The sequence below is a fragment of the Gavia stellata genome, chromosome 5 (assembly GCF_030936135.1).
Source record: "Gavia stellata isolate bGavSte3 chromosome 5, bGavSte3.hap2, whole genome shotgun sequence".
Taxonomy (NCBI): Eukaryota; Metazoa; Chordata; class Aves; order Gaviiformes; family Gaviidae; genus Gavia; species Gavia stellata.
Genome location: NC_082598.1, coordinates 27284020 through 27300940, shown reverse-complemented (window position 1 = coordinate 27300940; position 16921 = coordinate 27284020). Strand labels below are relative to the sequence as shown.

Below are 16921 nucleotides of genomic sequence, written 5' to 3'. Positions count from 1 at the left end.
TTCCATGACCGAATCAATTTTTTAAATGACAGTGGTGCAAAGAGCTGAAGAGAGTCTGATGTCACCACTCTAAAAATATACCACGTAACACGAAAGAGGGTCTAGAACAGCACTGAAGAATTCAAATGGTGAGAAGTAGGTCTAGATTTCTGCTCTGATTAGATATAATTGTTGCAGTGCTTATTCTTGGGTTAAATTTTGAAGGAAAGGGTCATAAATTTTTGCACTTTAGAAGGCAAAAATTCCCTATAAAATAACTTAGAAATGCACATGACATTATGTCCCAATTCAGAGGCAGCAGTGGGAATATAAGAACATGCACACATACACACAGGACAGCATTCTGCTCAACTTCCAGGTTCAAGCATCAGTATGCTCTGTTAGAGAGAAAATACGCTTGAAGAGCCTAGCAAATTACATTTAACACTCCTTTTATTGCAGTAGAAATTTTAGTTTTCATAAAATCCTTAAATTACAGGATATACATAGTGAATCTCGTTGCAAATCTTTAGCAGCTGTAGAGCATTACTGCATGTAGTTGCTTCTGCAGCTTGCAAGTGTTCTATAAATAGCTAATCACGTTCAGAGAGCAAGACAAGTAGTCAAAGAGTATTGTATTCAATTATCAATTGGTTCATCAGTATCAAGAGGTTGAGCAAAAAGTGGAGTAAGTATAAATACATGGCTCTGATCTAACAAACTAATACAAGTGGAAAGTCTGAATGATATCCACATCACAAGATAACAATAGTTACAGGAAAATACTTCGCTCCAAGACTGTTTTCAAAAGTGTTTCACATAAGATTTCTCTGACCAAGGAAGAACAGTGAAGTACAGTGCTACAGAAGTTTACAAAAGGCCAATGAAACCCCTTTAATTTTATGCAATTAGAATATTAACATTAGCTACAGAAGATTAGGCAAATATTTTTGCCTTGAATTTATGGAAAGAAGTTGTGTTCAGACAGACAATATTGTTTTTCCATGACCTACCTTTCAGCTGCAGGGTGAATACATCATCAGCACTCAATTTAATATTCACTTCTGTAGTCATGACACTGGCTTCAGATCAGTCATCAGATGGATTTACGCCAAAGAATCCTACACACATTTGTTTCAGAAGCTGCCTAAACAGGTGCAATCCTTTATGCAAATTTCCCATCACAATGAGAGGCTCAGAAACTGGAAGAACAATTTATATAGAGCTAGCTACAGATTAATTTTCTAAAAAGCTGACATGCTTGAATTACCGCAGTCTCACATTTGTGTGGACACAAGAACAAATCTGCAGTGATTCTGCAAAAGTTACTTCATTTACATTGATTAGTTCACTTAAGAGATGGTTAGAAGTTTAAGCATTGCATCTTTGTCTGAAAAGTCTCCAGGTCAGCAATTTGGCTTGGTAAAACATCATCTTATGACAAGGTAACTGCAGAGTTTTCCGTGATCAGAGTCTTGAGATTTCTTCCAACAACGTAAGACTATGTCACAAGGTAGAAACTTGGAAGAGTTCTTTTTAAGTAATATTAATAAAAATAACCTTTCCTTCAGAAAAGGTGCTACCTATGCCAGCTTGATAGATTTTAATCCCTTTTGTTAAATTCAGAGTGGGTCATATTCTTACACTGAGTGTAGTAATTTAGACAAAATGGTTCTACAGATACATTTAGTAAGCAGAAGAATACTGTCTAAAGTGTACTGCATAGGTATGTGTACCAACTGCTATCCACTGGAGACATCCTACAGTAGCTGTAGTTCCAACTAACATAAACGTACCGAGCACAGACTTCTTAAAGCTTTAATCAACCTCAAACAATCCTTGATCCCTAAAAAAACAATTCTGTATGACTGGGCATGTTTTGGATAGGACGCAGCTACTTTTTTTGACAAATTAGCAATACAGCACAGTAATTTTACGTTTCCATGACTTGCTTTTGATATGCTAAATTTCATATTATCTCCAAGAAAAGCATATACACATTTTTATACAGCCTGGAGTGAGATCAGTGTAAAACCAGGAATTTATAATCATCAGCAGAAGTGCCAGCTGCTTATAATGTTCACAAAACCCAAGTGCCTGAAATTTGGCTATGCAACAGTTGGTGCCAATCTGCTTATAAAGGAAATGCTGCTGAGGCATAGTCTTCTTACAAAAACAGGGCACGAGGGCTTCATTATTAAGTGTTCAACAACAATCCTCAGCTCAGTGAAGAGAGTCCTGAAAAAAAACAGATTTAAAGAGAGTATTAAAATCCTGCAGCATTTTACAGAAGTATCATCTAAATCTATCTTTTTTTATTCACTTCTTTTCTCAACACCCCCCACACACTCTAGTTAGCAAGTTCTTTAGATCAAGTCAGTGTTGAAGCATCTTGCAAGAGCTTCAGAATTCTTGTCCTTTAAACATTAAAATTTTAATTAACTTTAGTTCAGCAACTTCCAGCTGATGACAGATATAAAGACAGCAGAAAAATTCCACCTCCAAGCAGAAAAAAAAGAACACTATAAAAAAGACACTATTAAAAAAAGAGAGAGGAATGTTTTATTAGAACTAGCGTAAGGAGTTGGTAATAGTCAGTAGTAGCATAACTGTGTGTTTGCACTGCTTCTTGCCAGAATGCAAGAACCCTGCACTCTAGAAGTAACTATTAAAAGACAGACATGAGAAATAAAACCCACAATACCAGTTTCCCTTAAAACTACTTAAACACCAGCAGAAAATCTTGGATAAACTAATTCTATTGAAAGTTAGTTTTAGTATTGCACAACTTAAATTATTTTTAGATACTAAAGTAGTAAAGCACCTTCACAGGTTTTTTTTTGTTAAAAAAATACACGTACTAAGATGGAACAACTGATTTCTTACAAAATAGTAGGGAATAGGAAGCAATTAAGTTTATGATTCTTAGACCTGTCTTTGCATACCATGGCAGCCAAAGCCACTTCCTTGGTACTTTAGCAAACCATTTTCAAATTGGGTAGTGATCAGACTGGAAAGTATGTTCACAAAATCTTACACTGTGCAACACTTGTCATAAGAAAAGTTCTGAGAAAGCGCTGACCTGAGCAAATCCTCACAGAAATATTTATGGTTTCAAAAGTTTAAAGCAATAGTATTGGCTTGATCAACTTTCAAACAAAATCAATAAGGCTCTATTTCAATTATAATTAACCTGACTTATGAATTTAACTAAAGGAGGTAATGAACATGTTTAAGATCATCGACAGATTTTTTTCTGTCAACATTACACAAGTTCGTAAGTGCCTGTTCATGTATAGATTTAGCCTCAGATAGGCCTGGAAACTAAAAATAAGGATATCTTTCTTTTAATTGTTCTGCAACCATTTACCAGACTTTCTTCTCCCAAAGTGTAGTTTTAGTTACACAAGCATGTTCTGAAAGCTCCCACTAAAGGACAGTGGTACATTTCTGAAAAGTTCAGTTACGTGAAACAATGTAACCTTAAACCAGCTGTTCTTTTTCAGCATCCAGGTGTATTCCATATTTTATAATACTAAATCTTTAAATGGTAATTTGAGTTATACATTCATTTTAGAATGAAAAATTTCTGAATGCCTAAACACAATGCAGTTAAACATTAACTTCCAAAATCAATTTAGTGCTTACCGACAGTACGGATTTCGCCGAGAGGAGTAGCGTAATGTAAGAAACCTATAGTAAATGAACGGCTGAAGCAGGCTCCCTTGCCCACTGAAAAAGAATAGAGAAGTAGAGCTTAGTAGTGACAAAAAAACCCAGGACTTTTCCTAATAAAAGCATGCAAACTACTTATGCTCAAAAAAAGCTAGATTGGCATCACATTGGTTCAGATGATCTAGATCTAACAAGAAGTAGTACATAACCATATACTTAGGAAAGCAGAAACTTACATTCTAGAATAAAACTGTTCAATGAAGCAGTTAAAGAAGTGCTGTTCTTGTATTGATTTTGTACTTACGAAAATTTTTTTATATGCCTCATTTCTGGTAGTGGGCAAAGAATCACAGAAGTGATAGTGGATGCCTGTTCAGTATTAAGAAAAAGCTTGCTGGTCAAGCACAGACATTGGCTGACATAACTAGTCCAGTTACAGAGAGCATTTTCAGCTCTAATTGTAGCACTTTGAGTATCTGGACCATATTTCTAGTATCTTTTGCAAAACTTCTCAGGACACACTGGAGACTATTATAGATGCATGGAGATATTAATGCCAAGCTGATAACCAGCTATTTCAGTTACACTGAAAGTAGGGTTTGATACTTTACAAAGCTGCTGTTTTCACACGATGGTGCTGAAAGCATGAAAGGGTAGCATACAAACCATACATAGCAAAGCACAGAAAAATCATTAGTTTAATTTTGAAGACTGAAGCTTCTTTATAGAACAATATTAAAAAGCTCTGTTTGAAGATGAACATGACAGTTCCAGTAACTAGAGCTCCTTCAAGTATGAGCAGTATCTTTACCCAGAAGAAAAAATATAAAGTGAAAAGCAAAGTGAGCTACAGGAGGGGGAAAAGAGCAAATCTTGCACCTGTACAGTATTTACAAGCAATTTAATATGCTAAAACACTTTAAAGAACAAATTCTCACAATAGCATTTAACCATTATATTATTTTAAAAATTGGTATATGACCTTTTACAAGCTTCAGTATCTACTAGATGACTTATCAAGTAGCAACACTCCACATAATAAATTCTCCAGAGAGAGAAAAAAAAAAAAGAAGTTCTCCTAAGGAGAAGTTTAAAGCACTTGAATGTTTCAGATACTGGATACAGAGTGTATCTGTGAGTTGGTAAGCAGCCTTAAATGAAATGGGATCCTTCAGGGCTGAAGCATTGAAGTGTTCAGCTGACATATCAAAAGATAAAGACAAATTATGCATTCTATCAACTCCCAAGAAAATAAAGCCTCTCTTCTGCTGCCTGCAAGACCACTCAGGACAAATGCTCTCACTGTACTACGACTTGTATAGAACAAAGGGCGTTATTCCCCTTCCAAATATTAAAAGGCAATGACCCAAACTTCAGTGACTGGCAGGTTGTTATGCCTATATGACTTCAGTAAGATTCCGACATGCGTATGCTCAAGATCCCTAAAATAAACAGGCTGCACAGCAGGCAAAACCAAATGGAATCATAAAAAAAGGGACAAGGGTCACTGACCAGAAATAACACAGGAGAGGACATAACCTACTCCCGCTTACATACTTTTAGCACGATGAAATTTCATGCCACTTAAATTTCTTGAATCTAATAGTCAAAAATAAGAGTTCACTTTTGGTGAAGCTGAAGATCTTAATATACTATTACAGCAACCAGAAAAACTTACTGAACGATGTAGGAGAACACAAGATTACAGGCCTGAAAAAGCTTTGATTTGATCCAACAGTGTCACCCATGCTATGAAAGGGAAGGGTTTTTTGGTGCTCAGTTATATCAGAATGAATGCTTTTTGATTTCATGATGCACCAACTTGAGAAGTTTAAGAGTTAATTTTATTTGATTGCAACGTCAAGCCTTGGTCAGCCAGAATCATACAAATGGAGATCCATGACCCACAGAGAACTCAGCTGCAAAAAGTCATCTCATGTGGAAAGCTTCTGATTCTGAAAATATTTACGGTAATTCTTACCTGAAAAGCATAAAAACTGTAGCTGGCATCAGGAAAATTTCATTGCAAGCAATAAATTTCAGAATATTCTGTTGATTAGCATTCAGTTTCTCTAAAAGATTTCTCAGAAAGGGCAGACTATTTGAACTTCGTGCCTTTAAAGAAGAAAAAAGATTACCAGAAAACATACAAGTTACATCTACCTTCTCTAGCACAAAGAAATCAAAATGCTAACAACTATCATTTACAACTCATTTCAGCATTTAAGACTAGGTCCTTTAAAAGTATTGGTATTAGTATCCCAAAGAAAGCTACCAGAAGCTTGGAACTCCATAATTACATAGAGTTCAATTAAAAACATGAGGTGTTGCAGTTACCTCACCCACCCATTTTAGGTTCAACTGCATAAAGATGGCCACAAGCCTTATTCTGTCCACTAGGAGGAAGTACTTATGGTAGCAAGATAGCCTAGTTAGGAACACCAAAGGTTGGAGTTACATTAAGCTGCACAAGGCAGTTCATTGAGGAGCAGGTCCACCTCACAAGTATTTTGCTTCCTAGCCTCACCCTGCAGTTTGTTATTTTACTACTGAAACAGAACATTACATTTCATAGGCTATGGTTTAGCTTGAAAAGACATGTCTTAAGTTTCAACTTAACTGTTACACAGCATTTGCTTCCTTCAAAGGACAGCATTTGAAGAAAAATAATTAGTGTCAACTCCAACATATCACTGAGTCATAACAGAAGGGGAAAAACAAACAAAAAACAACCCAAAAAGAAAGACTTATCAGCTTCTCTGTGCTGAGATTCCATACTACATTTTCACTCTAACTCCTCTAGTGTAGCTAAAGGAAACCATAGCTGCAACTCAAACCTGTTTATAAACCCCAAGAATACCAGCAGTAGTAATTGTATCATACATCATATCATACTTACATCAAGAACCTTCTTTGTATATGTGGCAGCATGAAGCAAAGAGAACAGCAGAACTGGAAAAATACTCACTGAAGCAAGCAATAAGGAAAATTACAGGCTGCAGAAGTGCTTCATTTCTCCATGATGTTATGCTAACACACAAGTCACAGCCTGATGGCTCTTTGCAAGAGGTTGGCTGGAATGACCTATACTGGATTAAGACAGGTATATGTCTAACAACTGTATTTACAGTTCTTCCCTTTGCTTCTTACACCTTCTCTTCACTATGCATTTTTATTAACTTCAAAATGTGTGTGTATGCAAAAGTACAACATACACCATTACACACCAGTGCATTTCTACTGAAAGACACATGTAAGGTTACTTCTTAAAATCTATCATATACATGTAGTCATAATATTTTTTATTAAGAGATGCTACAAAATGTGTTTCTTCACCAAAGAACACGCAGTTGCCAGCCATTCAGATTTTAGAGAGTAAGAACATAGACATTCTTCTGCCAGAGGCATTTTAAGGTTAGGACATTAAGTCCACATACAAAGTGGCACAAAGAAAAGTCAGTTCTTACATGTCACCTTTGACAAGCCACAGGAGTAAGTCTTTTTTGCAGACTTTATCTGTTTAATAACTTCTCTGAAAAAGCTACTACTGAATAATTGTCTCTCTACATGATATATGTCCTACTTACATTGAGGAGTCATATATAAACTCTGTACTGGTAATAAATGAAAGTTACCAACTTCTCAAAGTATCACATGAGGCTGGTCATAAAATCCACTGAACTTAGCCTCAGGAAAAGAAAATGTAAGTAGTCAGAGACTGCAATGCACTAGTTATAGAGGTGACTAACCTGAATATGGATCAATCAACATAAGCCTCTCCTATTTTACATGTTCTATGAATAGCAAACATATTCTAGTTTAAGCTAGTTTTTCAAATCATGGCACAGGTGATGAAAAGAATGAAGTTAAGATATTTAAAAACATTACCAGGGTGACACAAGTAAAGGATACTTGTAACAGGGTAGGAATTCACAAAGATAAGAGAGTACAACAGGTAGTGGCAGCTGTCCTCCAGCAAAGCCTGGGCCAGAAATGCCCTGCTAAGCTGAAAGTGCGGTAGCCTTTGGTGTAGTCGGAGGGCACTAGTAAGAGCATTTGCCAGCAAGGCACGCTGATAAAAGCTTGCTGCTTCATGCAACCTGCAAATCATCAGAGGAGACGTTACCATATGAACCAAGCCCTGCTCAGAAGTCTTCCACCCTTGAGAATTGCATCACAATTGCACAATACCTGAAGTATTTCTACTATCATACATAAGCACTATTACCAAAACACAACTCAAAAACTGGTAACACTGACTTACTGCAGGTGCCAAAGGTAAAACTCAGTGTACTACTCCATAACTACAAATAAACACATGCATTTGCCACTACTTTACAGTTGCTCAACACATTTTCCAAACACAGCTAGAAGTGTTTTAAATCAGTCTAAAAAACTGTAAACTGTTCTGACAAAAAGCATCCAAGTAAGCTGAATAATAGAAATTTACCCTTACATGAAAAACAACTCTATGAAAAGGGAGTGTAGTTACTTTGTAAACTTTTAATGCTATTTTATAATATTACAATACATACCCTAAAAGAGGCAGGACAAATAAAGCTGAGCAGTAAACTGTGAACAAGCGGGAAATCCACATTGCTGTATCCAACTTGTTAGCCATCAGAAATTGCTACATTAGAAGAAAAGAGAAAACCCAACCCCCACAGAAGTTGGTTTCTTAATATTTGCATATAATGAACATTCTCCCCTTCTATATGAAATTGCAATTCTTTCTCTAACCTTGCATAGAATCAAGTTATAGCTTGAAGCAAAGAGGGTCTTTTTGTTCTGTATGAACCTTGACTCATACGACATCACTAACCAGATCAAAAATAGCTTGGCTCTCTCAGAATCAAAAGGCTCCTTTGTACATTACAACAAAATATAGTAGTAAGATCTTGTGTGGAGATAGTTTTTCTAAACAAACCAACCTCACAAAACAGCCAGCTTAAAAAATGTATCATGCAAGGTCTTTCGACTTGATTGACTTTTGCATCTATTGCTTCAAGGTTCTTCTTAGAATACACTTCACCCACCTGGGGCTAGAACTCCACACTTCTTACAGAGGGGAAAGAAAAAGGAAGGGGTCAGGTAAATTTAGCATAGCTACAGCATAAGGGAAGTGGCATCGTTCTGGCCTACATATTCCTGGCCTAAAAAAAAAAAAGTTTTTAATGGTAATCTAGCACCTCCCCTGTTGCTGAGCTCTCCTTAGTCACAGTTCTCTTCACACCTGATATAGTCCCTGTACCAGAAAGGCTCCAATGAAACACAGCATGCTTTTGGCCATTAGGTGCCAAAGAGTCAAAACATCAGCTTCCTTTCACCTGAAAGAGCTCAAAACTTTTTTCCGAGTTTGAACCAGCTTTTGAAGACTGTTCTCTTACTCTATGTTCCTAGACCCTTTTTATGAAAATGACCAGAAATTAGCCTAACTAACCTGCAAGCGTCTTCATATCATTATCTACTGACTTACTTGCACAATATAAGCACAGACATACAGCTACAGTCACACGGAATTCGTTTCGACTGCGGCGTTTTCAAGAACGGCGGCACAGCAACAGCACGTCTTCAATCAGAAAGTGGAAGAGCTGCTTCCCCCCGCCCGCACCCGGGCGAGCAGTCCGCCATACTGCGCCTCCAGCAGGACCCTCCCAGCAGCACAAGGGGCGCCCGCGCTGCTGGAGAAGCACCGCGGCCAGCCCAGGACCCTCAAGCCCCCGCCAAGAGCCGGGCCAGCGCTGCGGCCTGCTCCCTCCCTCCCTCCCCCACGGCCGGAGGCTCCTTACCACGGCTCCGCCGCCGGCCCCGCCTTGCATGGGCCCGTTCTGCGTGGAGTCCGCCATGGCCGCACCTGCGGGGAGAGAAGCGCCTCAGCTGGGGCCGGGGCCTCCCGAGCTCCTCCTCCCGGCCCCGCCACCCGCGACCCACCTCAAGAGCCACAAACGGGAAAGCACCACACGCCGCCACCGCGCGCTCCCCGGATACGGCCAGACGTCACTTCTCCCGGGCCGCGGGGCCTGCCGGGCAATGTAGGCCCGGCGACGTGACGCTTCCGACCGCGCCTGCCGACGTCACAAGGCCTTGCTGGGAGGTGGCGTGGGGCTGCTCCGGCCATCGGCTCCGCCGGGAGCGGCGCCCCCTCGAGTCCGGGAATGCGTCTGCTGGGGCGAGGCCACCGGGAAGGAGGATGGCCCCTTCCTCCGCCGCAGCCCCTCCGGTGCGGCGCCTCGCCGGCCCCTGGGGCCCCGCTGTCCACAGCGGGCCCGAGCTCTGCAGGGTCTATATGGAGGAACGTCTGTGTTGTGACACTAACAGCAACAATACTAACGCTCGCTTCGGTGCCGGTTTGGGGAATGTTTGCTCACTGAGGGCCAAACAGGCTTTCCAGAGCGTTGTAGCCAGACGCAGACCTAGTGCTGTGTGTCAGCGAGGTGGATGGGAATCGTAACGGTCCCAGGCAGCGTGCTCTCCAGTTACGTGATGCTGTGGGAGCACGGTGATGTCACACAACAGTGATGCCATGTGTGAATTAAATAATCATGCCGCCTCAGGCTGTGTCCTTGTGGTTTAGTGTTACTGGTTCCCTATAATGTAGAAAGGCAAAAAAAAAGAAGCCTTTTCAAAGCTGCATGTGCCCAAACATTCATACTGTAAGTAGTATTAAATCAAAGGGCAGCAGCTCTGAAATAAGTTTATGAAATCTTTGGTCAATAATCATTACACCTTAAAGCTACAGAGCTTTAATCAAGTACGGGTACATCAGCAACATCGATAGGAGGACCAAGCTGGACAGCACAAAGCAGAAGCCTCCTGCTCACTCTGTAGCATGCAGCATATGCCATTTGCGAGATCTTGGGAAGGGTCAATCCTCCCTTCATCTGACCCTTGTCTTAATATTGATTCTTTTTGTAATGATCTGGGCTGGATAGCTACGCAAACACGTTTCTGTTTTCAGCTGGAAGTCTGTAAACCTAGTATAATTCTGCTGAAGTGATATTGAAGTAAAAGAAAACAAAGTGCGGGCCTCAAGACCGACACCCTTGACTTTTATCCCCTGTAGCCTCACATGGTTTGTACGCCTGGGTTTCTCTCAAGGATGTGTAGCAGGTTCCCCCTTCTGGCAGCATGGGTTCCAGGACAGCAAGCCATCTGCTCCAGTTTCTAATCGTTCCCAGATGTTTTCAATTACTGTTTAGCAGCAAACAAGACGTATTTTTGTGACCAAGGATGTTGGAGCCAACATCCACAATCAGCCTCATTTCTGGCTTATGATGATTAAACTTGAAAATGGATTGGAAGAGACTCGGGAAGACATCAGGAGAACGTGTAATGAAGTACTTTGACGGGGAAGGAGCAAAAGAAGAGTCAGCTGATAAGGCTTCTAATACCACAACAATTACAAGTAAACTAAGGCTTGAGCCTAATTAACACTTTCAAATTGAAGAAGCAGAACCAGGTTTTCCACTTCTTTTCCCAGCCGCTCATCTCTCACTGAAGTGGCTGCAAAGTAGGCATAAGAACTACCTGTTATTTTGGGACCATTTTTCTACAGGTGGAGGAGATGCTATGGGTAAACAGCACTAGAGAATTAGGACTCTCAGTGTGTCTGCTCAGTGTTCTCAGATGTGTAATAAAAAGACTGACAAACACGCTAAACCAAAATTAAGGCTTTGAATATTGCCCCAGTAAATTAAGTTTTACCATTACCAGATTATTTTCTTCATTACAAAAGGAAATATTAATATATCCAGGAGATTTCTTTAGATGCAGCTGAAATGTTGAAATACACATTGAAGACCACCAGACGTTTAATGCTGCCAAACTGAAATGTCACAAGGGAAAAAACCTTCTGATCAGTCTTCAAGATTATGTATTTCTTAAGCAGACCTAAGATGACAAATCCATGTCTTTATCAGAAGTGCTTATTTATTTCTTAGCACATGTAATTTAGGAAGGACTGAATGGACATGCAAAACATTCGTTTCTAGAGTCTGGTTTGCTGGCTGTCAGTCATAACACTAAATTTTATATTTTCTTTTAGTAAAAGTTGTCTTTCACAGATTTGCCTTAATTTCATTTAAATAGAAAGTTAAACCATTGTTTAGTCCCAAAAGTTAATGGCTTAAAAGTGCCATACTTTGGAAAATTTAATAAGGAATATCATACTTGGCCCTTTACAGCCAAGAAGTCCCCTTTGGTTTATATCATTTTTAATTTTCCCAACTTTCCCCTTCATTTTTGTTCTACGTCTGTTGTTGCTTCTCATTCGATACAGTCTCTCCTGTGGGGTGATTCGGACCATGCTACTGTTCACTTTAACTTGAGAGAAGACATTAAATTATATCTTAAGCAATCAAGTTTCAGCTATTGGCTTCTCCCTTTCCCAATTCTCCTCTGCTATAGTATTGCTGACTGAGCAGAGAGGAGGGGCAGAAATTGATTCCTGCGTTATTAATGATTTGGTTTACAACCGTTGTAAGGATTCTTCCGGACCATCAAAGCACCAGTTTGCTTTCATTGATGATTGATAGTTCAGATATTTAGAAGAATATCATTGTAATTGCTGAGGACTTATCTACCTCATTAGCAATATAGTCCCATTTCTCCTCCGTGGCAGACCAACACGATCAGCACAGACATATCTGAAATTGTAACTAACACATCTCTTTGTTGCCCTCCAGTAAATTTATAAGAGAATTATTGGCAGTAATGATACCTGGAATCAGCTCTCTCTTAATTTAAAAAGTTACGGATGCAAAGAGATATATTTTGACCTTTCGCGCCCAAACGTATACACCTACTTCCACTAACCCACTTTGAAGTCTTCAAGGAAAAAAAAATAAAACACCTTAGTATGTCTATAAAATCATACACATATTTTAGAAATAGATGAAAGAAAATAGGCAATGCTTTGCATTTGTTCAGCTCTGGCTGAAACTCTCCAGACACACTGCAAGTTTACTAATGCTCACAACATCATTATAAATTAGATGTTCAATGAAGACCTTGTGTCAAAAAGGCTGATAATTTACTTGTAGAGACACAAGCAGTAGCATAGCTGGGCTGGAAACAGAATCCACAGTTCTTGAGTCCACATTGCCACTGTCCTTCATAGTCACTATGTGTTTTCAGATGAAATAATTTGCAACGCTCCATATCTAATTTGAAGCCTGTTTGAATATCCAAAGAAGAGGGAGGCTTTTTTGGTATTTCCAGTTAATTACTGAGAACCTTGTTACAGATGCTGTGGATATATTTTATAAACAACAATTATTATTAAATAACTTTTGACAGGCATAATAAAATATTTTATAAAACCAGTATTTTGCATTACAGATTGTTTTAAATTTGAACTTTTTATTGTCTTTGTAATAGCATCACCATCAGAAGCATGCAATCTTTTGTGGTCTCCAGTGCCCTCAATTCTTAATCATTTTAACAGAAGCTGATGTAATATTGTTTATGTGGTGTTCACCACCTTGCAGCATGGAGCACTTGAGGTTCAGATAATGATTTATCTATTTTGTTCTTCTTGATTTGAAAGAAGATACTGTTGCTAACATCTGTATACAGTTTTCATTTATTTCGAATAAAAGAGAGAACATTCCTCCAAGGTCGATAGGATTGCAGTTCCTCATAGCCAAACTAGCTCCATTATTTGTATCAGTAGTGTATAACGCAAAGCTAAAATAAGTTTTTATGCAAAGTTGTAATGAACAATTTGGTTCTTGTTTGTGGTTATCTCAAGCTGGCTGTCCAAATCTCAAGAAACAATAAAGGACATCGGGTCAATGCCTGTAACATTTTTCAGAAAAAGAAACAGAAGTCTTCTGTCTCTCTCTACCAGATTGCTTTGTGATTTTTGCTCGATGGTCTGTAGCAATATCAAACATGGTCTTCTTTCTTTTCCCTCACAGCTGGAGTTTCCATTTACTCACTCTTCCTGGAAGGATTACCCTTTTAATCACTGAGTGCCTGCCAAAGCAGTGAAAAAGAGAGACCACAACCTTTCTGAAGATGTGCAAAATAGGAAGATATTCCTTCCAGTTGCTTTCTGCGTCAGCATTTTGGTAACTTTCAGCATTTCGGTATATCCCTGTGTTATTAAGATACGTGACACAGAGGCTGCAAGTGTAAGCTTAAGATGATACAAAGAACTACGATAAATATATATATATCTTTTTAAAGACTGGAGGTATGGCAAAAGGCTTGGCCTGTGATTGAATCAGAGATCAGCCTTACCGGTGTATTTTATTTGCAATGTCCAACCCACTAAGGACATGAAAAATACTGGAAGCTTAAGAATGGAAAGAAAGATGGGCAACTGTTCTAATAAATGCAAGGAAGATTTGGAAGATTTTAGAATTCTGCAGCAAGAGACCGTATCAACAAATGGAGGAACACGGTGAATTATAGATGTGAACTTTCGACTACCTGTACTGCCTGATTAGAAATACCACAGCAGGAAAGATTGATAAGCATCCTCTTGCAAGCTTGAAGAAGTTTCTGGAGGTGTATTGATCAATGCTGAACTCAGTACTGAGTTGTTGGTAAAAGCCTCCTTTTCCCCTACTAATCACGAGCTACAACAAGGGAATAAAAAGAGGACAAAATCCCAAAGTTGTGAGCTTTCCCAAGGAGAAGTTCAGTTCATGATGCAAGGAATCTTAGCTGTATGTATGCATAGAAATGTGCAAAGAAATATTCCCTTTCTGAAATAATGTCTGTTATATGAACTGAGCAAAAACCCTACAAAGTTTGGTGACGGTAACACTTGACACGGTACTGCACTAATAACTAAAGACTAATAACACTATAATCTCTGGTCCAGCCTTTTTCACCAGAGATATTCACGACAGCGTTACATTTCTGCCACTCATTCAGCATAAGTAGATGTTTGCAGAGGAATAATTAGGGTTGCAAGCTGTAGAAGCTGAATGAAAATGAACCACCAAGAAATTTTCTGCTTCTATCCGAAGGTCACAGAAGCCAAAGACTAAATATCTTCCCTTGACATAAATGTACCAGTCAGAATGTGGGGAATCTCACCCCATTCACATACAAAACTTTTCTCACAACTACAGCAAATGTGGGGGCTGCACTTTTTTTGTTCTCTGCACCCACAAAGCTGTCTCTGGTTTCATCCATAGGCATCTTTAGGCATTTGTTCATGTCTGTCAGGATCATCTGTGCTCTTAAGACCGTTACAAAAGTACCTAGGTAGTAAATGTTTTACAGGCGTTTATAGAAATCCTTGTTAAAATTAGAGGAGACTTCAGAGAGAAGCTTTTGATTTTAGACAGTTCTTACACAATCCAGTATGTCTTCCTAACCAGGGTAGGTTCCAGTGGTCTCATTTATTATATTACATAAATTCTTCATGATCATTTACCACATGCTCCAGATGCTGAATTTTCAAAAGCACTTTGTGGTACAGATAAACTGAAATCAGTAACTTTCTGCATTCTTTGTGAGATCCCATTCAGAAATTCAGTCACAGAAAACTGGATGGATGATTACATGATAGGGGTTTGTGGAAATATTTTTGATATTTTGTATTTGATATTAAATTGTTTAAACACAATAGACTGACATGTCTTCTGTAGACATTTTTTGGGTTTTTTTGGAGGGGGCATTTTTATTCATTGGTGTTTATTCATCACAACATATCCAATTCCAAACATAGAAGGCAAATGCTCCAAGGGCTCCAGTTTATATAATTAATCCCTCTATTTTTTATTTTATTCTATATAATTTAATTAGATTAATCTAGCTTTTTAATAATTGCCAAAAAAAGTATATGCATATTTTATCCAACTGGTTTTTGTGGCCACTGATAATCAATAAGAGCTTAGAACTTAGAAAAGATAAAGAATACATGGAAAGACAATCAGGGTAATTAGATTTGTCCTTCCAAACAGTCATAGGTAAAGTCCATCCATTTAAATCTGATCTAATCATGTGCTGAAGTGGCGTGAAATTGAGTCCAGGTTGGACTCGATGATCTTACAGGTCTTTTCCAACCATACTGATTCTGTGAAATCAAGCTGTCCATATCCCAGAAAATGTTCTTACTGAGATATAAAAATCCTGAAGGATACCAATTAGTCAGATAGTCTACTGATAAGTCGGGGATAAGTTTCTCACTCAGTCGTAATGCTTCAGATTTATATATTGACCAGGGTGGCTGGTAATGGACGCTTATTCTTGGAGGCTCGTAACTTCTTATTGAATTCAGCCTTCCGTGTTGCGACTTTTGCAGAAAAGAGCTCTCTTACATTTCTTCTTTGGCAATCTTTCGTTGCTTATATATACCCACTAGTAATTACTTTATTAGGAAGGTAAAATACAGGGCGGTTATGGTTCAAGGGAGGTATCTGGCATTATAAAAAGGAAATTGTAAACAATCTAGAGAGGGTCACAAGTAAAATGAAGAGTTAAACACAGAGCAAGATTATTGACATGGATGACAGCTTCTGATATGTAATGGTCAATGGTGTATCAGTCAGTGGCACAGGAAGAGATGCACAGGGAATTCAGGGAATGTATGTAGAAAACTGTCTATACTCACTGTTAGCTTCTTCACTCAGGTTTAATGATGCTTTTGGTGATACAATTTTGGTGATATGGTTGTTCTTGTTGATAGGAATTTTGATGAGTTGCACGCTTCTGAAAAGTAAGCAAATATCCTTGATCTCATCTTCCTAATCAAAAGATAAACCAGAGATTTTTAAAAATTATTCTTTGTCATAGATAAGATTGTCTTACATTACAGTTTGTCCAAGACAACTACAAGTAGTTCTTTGGTGAGATAAGATGTTTGGCACCTTTGTTTTAATCTTCATCTTTAATGTCATGGATGACATTAGGTAGAGGGCCTTGATATATTAAAAAGTCTGGCAAGCTTGTCATGTGATTCCTTTAGAGTAATTTATCTGCAGCAAGAAAAAATGTGCAGATGTAAAGTTTAAAATAATTCTGACAGGAGCAGAAAAACAGTTCTGAAAGTTTGCCTGACATGACAAAATTCACATTGCAATGATTGCATGGGTAATTAATATCCTGGGAAAGATGCTTAAAGGAAAAGGAGCCCAGCCAGTGCTCAGTGTAATTCCTCTGATAGCCCATTGGGGAGGCAGAAGCTATGAGAAGATGTCCTCAACAGGTGAATTCATGATGGGCAAGGTAGGAAAGACATGAACATGTTGGACCACGAAGAGTCATTCATGCTGAAGTTTTAAGCAGCATTCTAGGATTAAGAGTG

The 16921-nt window shown here is 38.7% G+C and overlaps 1 protein-coding gene across 1 annotated transcript; it reads right to left on the bottom strand.

The window, feature by feature from the left end:
• Positions 1-261: 261 nt before the first annotated feature.
• Positions 262-9620, bottom strand: TMEM33 (transmembrane protein 33). The gene is made up of 8 exons (XM_059817454.1): positions 9586-9620; positions 9444-9508; positions 8190-8284; positions 7567-7754; positions 6554-6621; positions 5636-5769; positions 3628-3711; positions 262-2217 (listed from the first exon to the last, which is right to left on the bottom strand). The coding sequence occupies exons 2-8, from the start codon at positions 9498-9500 to the stop codon at positions 2088-2090; spliced, it is 756 nt and encodes a 251-aa protein (XP_059673437.1). The 5' UTR covers positions 9501-9508; positions 9586-9620; the 3' UTR covers positions 262-2087.
• Between the last annotated feature and the right edge of the window lie 7301 nt (positions 9621-16921).

Coding starts and splice junctions, on each gene's coding strand:
- TMEM33 (XM_059817454.1), bottom strand. CDS start 9,500: ATGGCGGACTCCACGCAGAACGGGCCCATGCAAGGCGGGGCCGGCGGC. Junction 8,285..9,443: donor GGGCCGGCGGCGGAGCCGTG/GTAAGGAGCCTC, acceptor CTTCTAATGTAG/CAATTTCTGATGGCTAACAA. Junction 7,755..8,189: donor TTTGTCCTGCCTCTTTTAGG/GTATGTATTGTA, acceptor GATGATTTGCAG/GTTGCATGAAGCAGCAAGCT.